Source organism: Rhamphochromis longiceps, linkage group LG3 (genome assembly GCF_057381845.1).
Source record: "Rhamphochromis longiceps isolate RC_006_pf linkage group LG3, R_longiceps_female_GT1.1, whole genome shotgun sequence".
NCBI lineage: Eukaryota > Metazoa > Chordata > Actinopteri > Cichliformes > Cichlidae > Rhamphochromis > Rhamphochromis longiceps.
In genome coordinates this window covers 24,031,332-24,047,006 of record NC_140559.1, presented here as the reverse complement: position 1 = coordinate 24,047,006, position 15,675 = coordinate 24,031,332, and the positions used below count along the sequence as shown (strand labels likewise).

The 15,675-nt window shown below is 38.1% G+C and overlaps 1 protein-coding gene across 1 annotated transcript in view; it reads right to left on the bottom strand.

Moving 5' to 3' along the window:
• LOC146673554 (neural cell adhesion molecule 2-like) overlaps window positions 1-9,146 on the bottom strand; it is a 28,547-nt gene extending 19,401 nt beyond the window's left edge. Inside the window, exons 1-2 of the mRNA XM_085400970.1 lie at window positions 9,086-9,146; window positions 6,470-6,826 (exon numbers count right to left, since the gene is read on the bottom strand). Coding sequence (XP_085257096.1) covers window positions 6,470-6,826; window positions 9,086-9,146 — 418 coding nt within the window. The remainder of the gene's footprint in view (window positions 1-6,469; window positions 6,827-9,085) is intronic.
• Window positions 9,147-15,675: the final 6,529 nt, after the last annotated feature.

Sequence of the window (15,675 nt, the reverse complement as noted above, 5' to 3'; positions counted from 1 at the left end):
TTTTTGGGAGCATTTCAAGTTGCTATACATCAATACAACCATTATAGCCCAGATTTTTTAACATATATTTGTAGTTAGAGAAATTTAAGAGTCTTATCCCTCAAAACTGTAAATACAAAAAAGTTGCACAAAATAGTTTCCCACCACAGGAAATTTATTTTGAGTGTCTTCATAGTTTTATTTTTGAAATACACCAATTTTTATACACTGCAGGAAAAATGAAAATAAATATTATACTGCAAATTTGCAAAAAAGCAGCATATGCATCAAAATAAACTATTTCCAGCAGTGCAATATGAGTCCTAAGAATCCCAGAAACGACACAGAAAGTCATAAAGTCAAAGATAACTTTTAAAAAGAGCAGTATAGGCCCTGAGGCCCTGATCGCAAAAAAGACTACATTTCCGCGAAAATGACGTCACTTCCGGTTTCGGGCAGGTAATGGCGGAAATGCAAAAGTTCGCGCTGACGTCTATTCCAACGTAGGAAGTGTTTTGAACAGCTGATCAGATCGGTAAAGCGTGTTTCTGGAATATTATGTTTTTGTTCCTGCAAGCGCTTTTTATGCAGTTTTTGCAAAGCTTTATGTGGAAGGAAACCGTGACCTAGGACAAGCTGATGGCATAAGATGTAAGTACAACTCCTCCGGTTTCATATGCAAAAAAAAATTTTGCGCTAGCTTACGTGGTTGCAGTGCTACTGGGATTTAAAAATAGTTACGCATAACAGAGCGTTCCCACTCCGATCGGCTCTAAAGGGTTAAGTCGTTGCCCCTTTTCCGAGTGTGTGTAGCCACAGCGGTTGATCACATGATCAAATGTTAATGGGATTTTTTTTTTATCAGTCGTCTGTCTCTTAGTCTCATCTTCCTCACATCTTATTGTAGCTTTAAATAAAATACTCTTTTCTCATCCATCCATCCATTCACTTCCACTTATCCTTTTCGCTGGAGCCTATTCCAGCTGTCATAGGGCGAGAGGCGGGGTACACCCTGGACAAGTCGCCAGTCTGTCGCAGGGCCAACACACAGGGATAGACAACCATTCGCACTCACATTCACATCTATGGGCAATTTGGATTAACCAATTAACCTATCCCCACAAGCTGCATGTCTTTGGACTGTGGGAGGAAGCCGGAGTACCCGGAGGGAACCCACGCAAACACGGGGAGAACATGCTAACTCCACACAGAAAGACCCCGGCCTGATGGTGGAATTGAACTCAGGATCTTCTTGCTGTGCAGCAACAGTGCTAACCACTTTGCTGCCCTCTCTTTTCTCATTTCTATGAAAATGTTTCAAAATAACTGGACAGAAAGTTGAGTGTCTGTCTGCTGAAACACTGCAAGGCTGTCAGAGAAGGGAAAAGGAGAAGGAATCAGAGTGTTGTTTATGGTCAGTAGTTGAGGTGAATTAAGGTTATAATAATAATACTTCTCACAATAATATACCAATTTTAATAAGGTACAGGGAAATGATTGCTAGAGGGTGCTGTTACTCTCCAGGGCACTCGAGGGTTTTTCATTACTATTTTTAAAGCCTGGTAGAATTGCAATTGCATTTTCTTTTTTCTCTTTTTTTTTGCATATGAGGAATTGTACTTACATGTAATGCATTCAGCTTGTCCTAGGTCATGGTTTCCTTCCACATGTGGCTTTGCAAAAACTGCATAAAAAGCACTTGTAGTAACAAAAACACAATATTCCAGAAACACGCTTTGCCGATCTGATCGGCTGTTGAACTTAAGTTACACTGCTTGAAATAGGTTATTTTGATGCACATGCTGTCTTTTTGCAAATCTGCATTATATTTACTTTCGTTTTTCCTGCAGTATATAAAAATTGGTGTATCTCAAAAATAAAATTATGAAGACACTCAAAATAAACTTCCTGTGGTTGGAAACTACTTTGTGCATCATTTTTCTATTTACAGTTTTGAGGGATAAATGTTTGAAATTTCTCTAACTATAAATATATGTAAAAAACACAAAAACTATTTTCATGTTTTTTTGTAGTTTATTGCACTTTTTATGAATTGATGTAGTTACTATAGACTTAATGCATACATATTATTAAAATTTGGGATGTGATGGTTGTATTGATATATAGCAACTTGAAATACTCCCACAAATGGCACTACAGCATCTAAAAATATAAAGATAAGCTCTGGCGGACTTGGTTCTATGGTAGCTCTTAAAGGGTTAAAAACAAACAAAACATATCCTTGCCAGAAAAACAGCCAGATGGAGAATAAAGTGCTCCACTCTCCCCTATTCTTGAATAAACTTTTTGATTCAGTCCTTCAAATTAAAAGCATCCAATTCTTCAAGTTTAATTCCAGGACTGAGGTCTGTATCTGCAGCTCAGATGGAGATTTTGTTTTAAATTTATTTATATAATATATTTTAAATTCGTATTAAAGCCCAACCCTTTCATTATTAGGGGTGTGGCCTCTTTGATTGACAGCATTGTAACACGGGCATCTGTAGCTGCTAACTAGGCAGCTAATTGTTGGATGTGGACCTCTGACCGTGATTGTGCTGCTGTATTCTTTTTAATGCAATTATCTGACCAGTAATATGGCTGCTGTGTGGCTAACTGAACTAAAAGACCGTTCAAGAAGTGCTCCAGTTTAGTTTATAAAAATTTCAGTTTTCACTGATCCAAAAGGCCGTTTACATGTGGACGAAAGGCCGAAACGCACAGAAGAAGCTGCATTTTCAAAAATACGCAGCTTACGCAGTACATTTCAAAAACTTACATGTGGACGTAGCCTTAATCTTGTGTGAAAATACCAAATAATATTAAAAAAATAGTTCTTATACGCTTTTAAAGAAGTAGCTGTCATGGTCTGCGCCTCACCTGCCTGCCCTTCTGCCATCACACTGCATCTGAAGACCCTGGATCTCAGGTCAGCCTTGCCATGCCACTCAGCTCCCCTGGATTCTCATCACCCCCTTCTCAACACTCTGTCCCCTACTGCAAGTAAGAATTGCTACTCTTACAACTTACAACTTCAGAGCTACCTCCATTACCTCCCTAACTCCACTGTCTTCTCTCTTCAGTGTGACTGTTCCCTGCTCAGCTCCGCTCTGCATCTCAGGCCCCGTTCCCTCGCCCTAGCCATGTTTCCCAGGCCACGCCATGTCAAACTCCACGTCTTATTGTTTTTTTTGTCCTTGCTACGTTTCTTGCACTTAAGCCTAATAAATTATTGTTACATCATCTGCTGTCTCTGCTCTGGGTTTCTGCATCTGAGTCCTGTTCAGTACAGACCACTCGGTCCCGTGACAGTAGCATTAAAGTATCTTCAATAAAACCAGTGAAATCTCAAAAACAATAAAGACTAAATTAATAAAAATATTATGCAAAACTTTATTAGCAATGAACAGACAGACTCACATAATGGAGAACTTTTGATGATGAAGCATTTTATTATATTAAAGGAGATGAATCAATAATGTGTGAAAAGCTCTTTAAAGTTAAATTAAAATGATATGAGCTCCCTCTGGAGTTAAGTCAAACATACTTCTCTCATTGGGTTCATAATACAGAACACTCCATCTACACTGATGTCATCACATACAGTGTTTTTGTCCTCACTTGTTTCAGTACGTGTGTGCAATTATACTGTAACAGCTGATCTCTACACAGGATCAGTTTGTGCTGTTCGAACGCCACAGAACAAGTTTGATTTTACAAATAGCTGAGCCTGACTCGCTCATACAGTAACATACAGGACATTAAATACATGTAGTGGTCTTCCCAACTTACCAGCAAATCCCATGAAATCACTGATGATGACTAAACAGAGTAGTTCATAAAGTCACTGTCAAACCTCACAAAGAGACACAATAATGAATAAAATAAATAAAAACAGATTGACATCAGTTCGTTCTTATTACACTGCTGCTACTTTTGAAATGTTTAAAAATACGCTGTCCTGGTAAACCTTTATATATGAAAGAGAACTGCTGCATTATTGTGAAATTTGATTCTCAAATTGGTCATTTTAATTTGAAATGTAGCGGACACAAACTGCACCTTTTGCATTCTGAAAAGGAGGTAAATCAATTCAGATGCTTGCTTTTCAGCAGCTTCATTAAGTTTGATCATGAAATATTTACAGTGATACAAAACTTCTCTCAGCGTGTAACACGTTAACAATAATGCAAACATTTCTTTGCACTCTCAGGAATTTTTTTTTCTTCCCTTTCACTTTTCCCTCAAGTACAGTGTTTATGAAATTTGTTTGACCACCTTTCAGAAAAATTAGAAAACACAAGTACATTAGAAGTATTACAAAAAGATTTTTAAAAATCAAAATTATATTTTTACTTTTTAGGCAAATATCAAACTGAAGTTACATTTGTTACCCAGATTTGAGCTAGCACACTGGACTTCTCTGAAAAGTCTGAGATTAATCAAGTTTATCGTTATCTTAGTTTGAAAAGGGACCTTTATACGCATTGTAGTGTAGTTAGCTTAAAGCTGATTTGCATTTTCAGTCCCTTGGCAGGTTACATGCAAAAGATCAAAAAAAGTCACATAAATAGTCATGTTTATTAAAGAGCTTGGACTTAGTGGTGGATTAGCCACCATTTTTTCTTCTTGTTTAACGTAGCTCGCTATTTACAAAACAAAAAAATCCTATAAAATATAGTAAATGTTGACCAACATCCTTTGAGCCTCATGCTCTCGCTGGTTGGTACCAAAAATACCCTCACACTAGTCTTAGGCTACGTCCTCAAGTACACAGGTATTTTTTAAAATGGAGATTTTCCGTTTTCGTCTTTAAAAAAAAAAACCTGTCCACACATAAACACCAAAAACGAAGGAAAACGCTGGCAAGAACATGCCGAAGCTACAGGTGGTGATATATTCCTAACCGTGTAGAAATGTTGGCCAATCAGAAGCGTAGAAGCCTGGGTGGGAAAGCATAAACAAAGATGGTGCATAGAAGCAGAAAGGAGTCCAATGTGTGGAGGGACAGTAACTGTGTGTGTATATGTAAGCATTTAAACACTGCAGAGTAAAATTAAACGGTAACAGTACTTTGTCCAAGTCCACCATTGTAGAAATTCATTTCACCGAAACAATAACGTGGCGCACAGTGTGACGTCAGAAAATGTGCACACCTTTGACGCTGCGTTTTCTCCGTTTTCCTCGTCCACACGTAAATGCAAAACTGGAGTTTTCGAAAATCTCCACCCTGGCAGGAGTTTTTAAAAATCTCCGTTCTCAGTGACCGAAAACGCCATTTACGTGTGGACGAAAGGTGCAAACACAGAAAAATCTGCTTTTTCAAAAATACCCGTGTATACGTGTGGACGTAGCCTTAGTTAGCTGGTTATGGAATCCCAGTTTGCACTAAAAAAACTGAAATAAAGCTTACGAAGCATTCCCAAAATGAAACATGTTTACAAAACAGAAGCAGAGCAGCTCATTCCACACACTCCAAAGTTCACAAGCCATAATACTCATTTCATAAGTGAAAAGGGGGTTAAGTCTGTAAAGATGCTCAGTGACTTTGCTGAGTGCAGGGCCCAGAAGTTGAGGTTTTGACTTGTTAGCATCTGTGGTTAATGAGGCTTTCTCTTCTGTCCCATGCTTACAGATATTATGGTTGTTTTCATGTAACTGTACTAATGCTGAATCTGTTTTAGGCGTGCCGTAGCTTGATGAAAAAACATGGTGTGAATTAATAAAGTGTCAGTTTCTCAGATCTCTGACTGCAGTTATTTTAAGTTGCTGATAAAAAGATGATCTGAGATGCTGTGTTAACTAATGACTGAAATCCATCTGTCACAAATTGAGTGACCAGACTGTTTAAACAAGCTGGTTTAGTCCAATGCATTGATCTTTGAACAACACATCGTTAATCTCTTTTCTTTTTTGTAGTTGTCCTAAGATTAGATCATTTTAAACATATTTTCCATCACTAATGTTTCCAGTTATTTTTAATGGATGATTTTCCTTGAAATCACCAAACATTTCTTCTGAACTGAATATTTAGTGTAATTTCTTGTGATTATGTATACTGCTGTGAATTTTGACCTGATTTTTTCACAAGTTTCGTTGTTCATGTTCTCTTAGAACATGAACTACTGGTTTTATGTTTTTCTATTGATCATAAAACCAGTAACACTCCCAACAACAACAAACCCAGCACCAAAAAGGACCGACTTGCTACCAGACCACTGACTCCATCCTCTGTGAGTCCTCCTGTCTGACCTGCAGGTGAGAAACAGGTGTGAGGTGTCAGCTGTCAGGTAGGTGATGAGTGAAGAACAGAACAGAATCCATTTCCTCTTCAAACTGCTGTCAGACATTATCTACTGCACTCTGATCACATCACTCAGACCAGCTGCTTTCTACAAAGTCTCATCAACAACATCTTTAGAAACAAACATCAACAACCAGGAAGCAGCTTCACCTCTGATCACACACACACTCAACTCTACTCACTCACCTGGAGGAACAACACTCAGGTAGATGATGCTGATGGGCTCGACACTGCGATTTGCTTTCTTCCTGCAGTTTGTTCCACTTGTGAACGCACGACACTCGTATGTTCCAGTGTCATTTATTGTCAGATTCATCACAATCAGAGACACGTCTCCATCCTTCATCTGTCTGCCCTGCAGATCCACCCGGTCCTTAAAAGATGGATGCTGCTCATCTGAAACCAAGTTCCCACCCCGGTACACAAGGACATGTTTTGGCTCGAGGTCAGCTCTGCTCCACTCTACAATGTCATTGTTGTTGTTTGGAGCTCGACATGTCAGAGTCACGCTCCGTCCTGACTCAGCTGTGATGTTTTTCTTGTCTAAAAGAGAGAACAACACAGAGTAGAGAGGTTCAAGGTCAAGGTACAACTGTTCACTTCTACAGCAGCCAGACAAAGATCTGTTATTAGATGAAAGCCTTTTATTCTGTATGTGTTCTTTAAGCTGCTCCCTTCAGAGGTCACCAAAGCAAATCTTCTGCCTCTTTATCTCAAAAGGACAGCAACTCAAATCAAAATATATCCTAAAGCTGGGCATACAGTGTGTGATTTTTTTTCAGTCCCATTATTCAGCTCCTGCTAAAAACTGTACGACTGAATCGGGTTAGAAGTTCATAGGTCACAATGCAGGGTCTCACACTATACGGCCCGATACGACCTGAGTGCTCACACTGTGAGCACGTTAAATTTGATGTGAGCACTCATCACACACACAATCACACACGCACACACATCATTTTGTGAGGCCCCATTGAAAAGGCTGGGGTCCGAGACGTGGCTGGTGACCAACACTATTACCAGCAAAATAGAGATCTTCATCAACAAGTGCTTGCGACACATCCTCAACATCAGATGTCCTGAGAAGGTCTTGAACACAGACCTGTCGAAGAGAACCAGACAGAACCCGGGTGGTCAAGACATCAAGAATAGAAAATGGGGCTGGATAGGCCACACATTTCGAAAACCACTCAACAACGACACAAGGCAAGCACTGGACTGGAACCCACAAGGAAAAAGGAAAGTGGGGAGACCCAAACAGATGTGGAGAAGAGCAAACTATGCCCTATGCTCCACCAGGAGTCTACAGGCTTAATGATGACATTGAAAAGGACGAACTTGCCAAAGTTCTACAAATTGGGCCTCCATCGCTTGTTTCCAGATCACATGCTGCCCTGCCATGCTGCTCTGTCTTTTTCACTTCCATTTCTGTGTTTGCGCATGTGCAGTGTGAGAGGTTGTGTTAAATCAGCTCATGGCACTGCTTCAAAAGTGCGATACCTCCACGAGGGGTGACCAGGATTTCAAACAGGTTTGATTTTCTTGCAATCCATACCATTGATGATCGGGAGCCGGTCGTGAGGTGTTAACCGCTTCTCATTACCCCATGTATACTACACGATGCATGACACACGATTAAGGGGAAACTCAGGTGGATCCCCAAAGAACAGACAACCAAGCTTGTGGAGAGCCTGCATGACCGCGGGGCAGACAGTCAGCAGAGTCTCCCTGAGCCTTACATGGCTCTCAATACCTTCCCCAGGAACAAAAGGCAGTACTCAGCTGTTTCACACCTTAAGGTTCACACTCCCTTGCTACCTCCCAGAGACCTCAAAGAGAAAAAAGACTCTTCCTGTGGAGTTGTCTGCTTCCCCCAACTTCCTTACTAGACCCCCACCTTTTGTCTTACTGTATGAGTGTGAGACATGTTAAAATCCAGTGGCACCAAGGTATCATACAATAAAATAATGTGATTAATACATAAGTAAAAGAAATTCCTATACATAGTCGAGTTCATTGAGACTCTGGATGTCCCTGCTTTTTATTGTAATATGTGGACTGATGCGCCTAAATCTTGCCTCTGACACAAAACCTCCAGACAGTAATAATAAAAAAGAATAAAACTATTAAAACCTTTAAAGCAATAAATAATAAAACTTGAACTGAAAGAAGAAAATCATCTGGAAACTAAATTAAACTAAACACAAAAAGTCAAAACAGAATAAAAACTAAGTAGGAAAAAAAACACAATAACTCTGTTCCAAAAACAAAAACACATCCTGATAATAAGTGAACATAATGTGTGAGACAAGAGAGGGTTTTCAGGAAATAATGTTAATAATAATAACAACATTTTTAGCATCTACATGGCTGTTAAAATCAGCCACAATTATCATTTTATCTGAGCTGAGCACTAAATCAGATAAAAGTCTGAGAAATCAGACAGAAACTGTGAGGAAGGGCCAGGTGGACGAGCAGCCCTCTCATTATATAACACTGTGAGTCTCTGCATGCTGCCTTTCTGTAGCTACAGCTGTTTGTTTACACTGAACACAAAGCTTTGTAGCTGTATACTGACTCCTGAAACTACAACACATCACACTGACACACACATCACACTTCTTTGTCTCTGTGGGCTCTGATCACACCGACATGTTAGGTCCACACAGACTCCACCCAGCCTCGTGTCTCCATCACAAACACGGAAAAACTGAATCAATATGAAAATAACTCGTCAGGAAATGTTGTTAACATGTAAAGAGACTGATGCTTTTCCTCTCTGTCCCACAGAGTGAATCTCACCTGCAGAGACAAACACAAAGAGGACGACAAACAGCAAGAGCGACGCAGGCACAGCAGACATTTCCGTGTTCTTGAACTCATGTCATGTGTATGTCGCGTTAGAGTGACGTTCAGTAGGTTGGACTGGAGGACGATCTTAAATAAGTGCGTCATAACTAAAGCGATGAAATCTGAAGCAGGTCTGAGTGTTTAACAGGTTCAGTTCTTGAATGATCTCCACAGAACAACACAAACATAACCTCATCATCAATCATCAGCTACGTACTAAAGACCATCATCAGCAAAAGGACTTCAACATGACGTCACTGTATAAACATGTATATTGTACTATGGAGGAGGCAGCATTTAGCTGTAGCCTGTAGATTACATTAAACGATTAAAGCCAGTTGCTGGCTCTTTCCTATTTTGTGGCATTTACTTTAAAAAAAGAAGAAGAAGAAGAAGAAGAAGAGGATGACGTTAAATGATAAACCATATGATAATGAAAAAAAAATGGGTGGTCGATGTTTCGTTAACATAAACACCCCAGTTATAGGGCTATCAAACACAAAGCAAAAGACAAAAAGAGGGTGGACTAAATTTTTCCTTTGTTTTATCTCCTCTAATCTTACCCAGCCAGCAGCTATCCTATCCTACCAGCCAACAGGCCAGCAAACCACCTGTTTGCCATTTATTATCCACCAGGTTATCCTGTGCCCTCAAAAACCCCCGATGGGTCAGGAGGTGGCTGTTCAGAGGTGAAATAAAAACAATGGGCAACAACACCACCCTTAAAGGACCAACAGCTGTTTACAGCAGGTTTGGCTTCTGTAAATGTGAATAATAATTTAATATTTACATAATAAATGTAAATAATTCAGCCAATAATAGCCAATAAAAAGATTAAACAGGACACAGTAAAATAAAAATAAATATTAATTCAATAAAATATCAGTTATTACTCACTCACATATCCAATCAGAAATATCCACCCGAAGATGAGAAAAGTTTGAATCTATTTCCAAAGCTGCTTCTCTGTTTCCCAATCAAAAGGAATGGCAGCCTTTATAAGAATGACCTTTCTAGGCAGTGTAGCCCTGTGATTGGTTACAGCAAATGTGATAACATCTGTCTACCATCTGTTGCTGTTTATGAAGAAAAATGAATGGAAAATAGCTTGTTGACTTGTTCTCATGTTAACTCTTTAAGCTTTAACTGCTGTGGTACATTTATGATGCAACAATATACCCAACAATTATGAATGCATAAATCAATCTTTAGGTAAACAAAGATGTTGCAAGTGGTAAAATGTAGAGGAGCACAGACGTTTCACATGGCTTGACAATCCAAGACTGAGGAGTGTCTGGAGATAAACGAGTTTAAACTGGAGGCGACTGTGGGAAGAGGACCATAATGAAGGATTCACTTGTGGATCTGGTAGAAACATTTTTACCTTTAACATATATAAGAGGCACAGCTGGAATATAAAAGACAACGCATACAGTCCTTTAAGATAATCAAATTTTCTGCCCTACACGTTTTCTGCATGTTATGAAAAAAAATGGTCACATTAATTCATGTTGGTAATTTTCTTAGAAATAGCTAAATCTAAATATATACAATGTATATATACAATGTCATAAATATGATGAAACATAGTTGTGTCAGTCACTTAAAATGAGGCTCTAAAGTGAAGATTTCTCATTTCAGCCTTCATCGTTGCCTCTTCCTCACCTCCTCTGCTCTCTTCTCTGGGTGGATGTACACGAGCTATGAGAAAAGAGGGAAAGATAAAAAAAAAAACCTTTTAAACTCTGACTCCCATTCTTAACTGAAAGTTGCTATTGTAGAAACAACATCCCAAATTACCTTATATCACCTAACTGTTTTTTACTGATCTTGAAGGCCATGAGGTCAAATAATGATTATAATGTTTAAAGTGCTATGAGCAGAAGATGAACCTCAGCATCGTGCATCACCATAGTGTTTTCTTACCCTGTGGTTTCTGCATAAACAGACTTTAAAAGGTGCTGGATTTACTTAAGAGACACAGTATAAGTTTTATGACTCAACGTTGTAGACAGGGGTATTTTTGTGGCTGGCTATACAACATCTGTGTTTGTACAAGTTTATTTTTCAAAAGGCAGACATTTAAAATAAACATACAAATGGGATTTACAAAGGTTTGCTGCATGTGTTTTATTCCAAATTGCCAGAAAAGTCAAAGAGCATGTGCTGTGCCTAATGTGAATATGATAATTGCTTCTAGGAGTGTTTATCCTTTCCCTCTCACTTATCTGTTAGATATTATCATAGCATGTGCGTAACAGGACATTTGGGTGGTTGTCTCAAACCTGAGACTCGTAAACAAACTGAGACGGGTCCGGAGCCAGGCAAGAACCAATCTCTCCATCACCATCATCACGTCAAACTATGTTAGTGTGCTGAATTCATGTCTGAATGTTTCAATATAAAATAAAAGATTTTTAAAACCTGCGCACGTGGCACAGTAACAGTACTAATTAACACACATCTATTTGCAAATAATATTTGCAGAGATGTCAGGTTCCTACAGTAGAACAGTTTGCAATATTTCAGCTCTCCTCTGGGTAAATCCTGAGCTCCACCTGAAACTCAGTCACCAAGATCACGGGCACAGACTCATCAGTTTCTATATCGATTCTTCTTCAGCCTCCTCTCACTGATCTGAATTGCTTCACTGTTTTTAGGGAGAACTACATGCACATAATCTATGGTCGCCCTGCTTAGCAAATGTGCTCTGCAGCCTGTAATATTTAATATATTTTATTTTATGTTATATTCCTTATCATTTTATCATATATCATTATATAATTTTATATCATGTTGGATACTAAGAAATCCTTTCCTCCTATAATATATGAATCTGTTTATCATGCAAAAGAACAACTGGACAAGAATTCATGATGAGAATTAAGTGGCCAGAATATGTCTGGAAAATGTGGTTAGCTGTCCATTTGAAGAGATTTTCCCTTACACAAGTTACGCAAAGTAACTTGTGTGTAACCTTTAATCTATACTACTATAGATGGATAAAAGGACTGTGGGAATTTAGCTCAAAAAAAGTTTAATGGTTGTGACCAGCATCTTCCTTTTAATTGCTTTTGGGATTTTCGAAGAGACAAAACAAATGTTGACAAGTTTGGTGTCTTCCAGTGTTTTAAAGTTGGTGTTCCCGTTCTTATAAGCTTGTAAAAGTTTGAATTAGAGAAGTAAAGGTTTTTTTTTAATTAAAATACCTCCCCTTTGGTAACACAAAATGTTCTTAATGAAAATCTTTTATATATATGTATATATATATATATATATATATATATATATATATATATATACATTATATATTTGTATTTAAGTATTTTTGGGTTGTTTAAAATGTTCAGTGACTGGCATAATATGGTGTGAATTGCAATGTTTAGTAGGTTATCATTGTGAATTTGCTGAAAACCTACCTGCAAGTGTCACTATAAATATATATACAATGATTCTTACGTGAAATCGGATTTTACAAATTCCAGTTTGTTTTCAGTCTTGCCTAGTAATACAAAGGTGTGTGCTTTTCAGATTTGATATTCATTTCAAATGTAAGGCACTTTTTTGTGAGCACTTTGATTTTGTTAAGGTTAATTTGACCATGTGAAATGTATGTTTATTCACAAAATATTCTGTTTCTGCTTTTAATTCAAGTGAATAAAACTGAGTTGAAAAAACAAATTTATTTTGTCATTATTTTAATAATTAAATTAGTTTTCTGGTAATTAAAATTATGATTTAGTTGAACTTAAAATAATCATTTCAATTCGAAAGAAAATCTAGCTCAAGTGAATGACATTGTATTGAGTTGAACCAACCAAAACCTTTCACATCTTATTAATGTAATGTTTTTCCTTTTAAATGTGTTTAAAAAATTGTGTTCTACTGACTCAATTTAATTAAATTGTCATGATGTATGTAGATTTGGTTGAACCAAAATAAATGCATTACGTGGAAAACCTGCCATCAGTCAAATTGAGTTCAACCAATGACTAATTTTTATGAGTGTAGTGTGAGTGCTAACCACCGGGCCACCATGCTGCTCTCTCCACTAGATGTCCCCATTTAAACTAAATTAATATTTTTACTTAACATAATATAATAGAAATTCTAAAAGAACAAATGTGAGGATATAGGATGGATGCATGATCTTCTAGTGGTGTTGCTGGTGTTTTTAGTCTGTGGTTCAATGCTTACTGTTTGTTTTCTCCACCAAAGTCAGGCATGTATCAGTTAGCTACAACCAGACAATTTCCCATCACACACAATCATTAAAACTGACACAACAACATGAAAAATACAAACGAGAGCAAAGTTTTATTTACCAGATAGCTGCTGTGGGAACAAGAACAGGATCGAATCGAAATAAATAACATATACAGTAAGTAACAGTAAATTTACTGAATACATATAAACAACAATAGAGGAGCTTGAATAAAAGGCGTGTGGACTTTAAGTTTAAGGTTTTTTTGAAGATGTTTCAGCTTTAAAAAAAAATTGAGCATCCCAGGTTCTTATTACCCTACTGGAGTGGGAGGGTGGAGCTTTTCCCTTAGGAGGTGGTCATTAACCCGCTATTAAACTTGTGTGTCATCACATGATTAATATAAATTTTAATTCTGGATGACTGCGGACCTACAGTGACAGATTGCCTTCCCGGGATTCCTGAAACTCTCAACCTTGTGGTTTTAGAACTGAAGAATCCTCATGAATGTGAGGTAAAACATCATAAAAAACAAAAACAAAACTAAAAAATTAAATAAAGCTGTTTTCAAGCTCCTTAGACTACCATGATATGCATAACTGAGAATTTACACAGACTTTTAAAAATTCCATTAAAAAAGAAGATTGTTTTTTGAGGTGATGGGGAGACCAGTAGGGAATGTCAGTGGTTGGACTGGTGGACTACTTCAGTGAAGCTTCGACAACGTCTGGCTCTGGTTTAAAGTCTGAACACAAACACGCACAGTTCAAACAACAGGAAACATGATTGCAAGCTTTGTAGTTCAATCAAGACCTCCAATCTCCATTGATATGTCTGTGATACACACAGTGTAGATTCACACTTTATGGGAACCAGCTTAGCTACAAATCACTAAGCTTTCATACTTTTCACTGTTTAATTATTTCTTGAGACATCCACTAAATTCACAAATTTTAAACCTGGAACTACATTAAATTGCATCAAAACATTTGTTCCTTTCTGCTTTTCTTTCTCTCTCTTCTCTCCACCCTGACATACAGGTAGGCCAAGCAGCATCATTTGAGGTTTGAATGGAGCTTTGTTAACCTCTTAACATCTGTCTAGGGTTAAAACTCAGTTTTATTTCATTCACCTGCTTTCTTTCAAATAGTCCCTTATTTTATAAGGAGTGATTTGTCACTACCAGTGTGTGAATGTGTGTGTGAATGGGTGGATGACTGGACATGTAAAGCGCTTTGGGGTCCTTAGGGACTAGTAAAGCGCTATATAAATACAGGCCATTTACCATTTACTACACACAGTTCTCTGGACCAGCACTAGGGGTACACTAGCTAGCAGTAAGAGTGATTTTCCAATTCAAAATTTGTAGAGTCTTAGATTAAGACTACATTTGAAGATTATTATTTTAACTGTCATATATGCCAAAGACGATGGTTTGGAGTGAGGTGAATGTGGACCAAAATACAGACACACAGAGATGAGGTGGGTAATAACAATAGGCGAAAATATGGCAATAGGATAGTGATGTGACGTTCTGTATCGAGGAATGTGTCGAGTAATTTAGGGGGCGTTTCCGCGATGCGCGTATCGAGGCTTGCTTCATTTATGGGAGGAGCTGAAAATGATGACATTCCAAAGCCTCGCTGCCCGGCTGTACCACGTGACTGGTTCATGAAGTGGTTCGAACTTTGCCGCGAGATGTGAGAGTTTGGAGACAGTTTGGAGGTTTATGAGAGTGAGGAAGGAAAGTCAGGAGAGAATGGAGCCAGCTAGTTTGGGAACATTTTGATCTTATTCCTCCCAACAAGGTATGTAAATTTCTACAGAAGATGTATTTTCATAATACTGATGGTGCAATACAATTTATGTTAAGCGGTCTTTACTTTTGTACAAGGTGAAGTGTTTGCTATGTGCCAGGGAGCTGGGATATAACAACAACACCTCATCCATGCTTAGGCACTACAGAGCTTTGCATGAGAATAAGGGGAACACCGATTGTGGAGCAAGACCAGGTGAGCCATCAAATGCAATGATAATATAGCATGCAGTAATGTTACTAAATGATATAACAATATTATACAGCTGTAATAAGTTACGGGTGTGTGTTACATCCCCACATAAAAGTCTAGGCGATGAGGGTGGGGGACAGTAACAGTTAGATCCAGGTGGAATGAAAAGAACGCCAGGCAGAGGTATTTAACATAAAATAGATCTTTATTGTAGGCAAACACCTCAATAATCATATAAATGGCAACAACAAAAGGAGACAGCACCGCTGCTTTAATAAGAAATCAGGGAGGTCAACCCAAAGTGGTAATGACCACTCAACAAAGAAAGC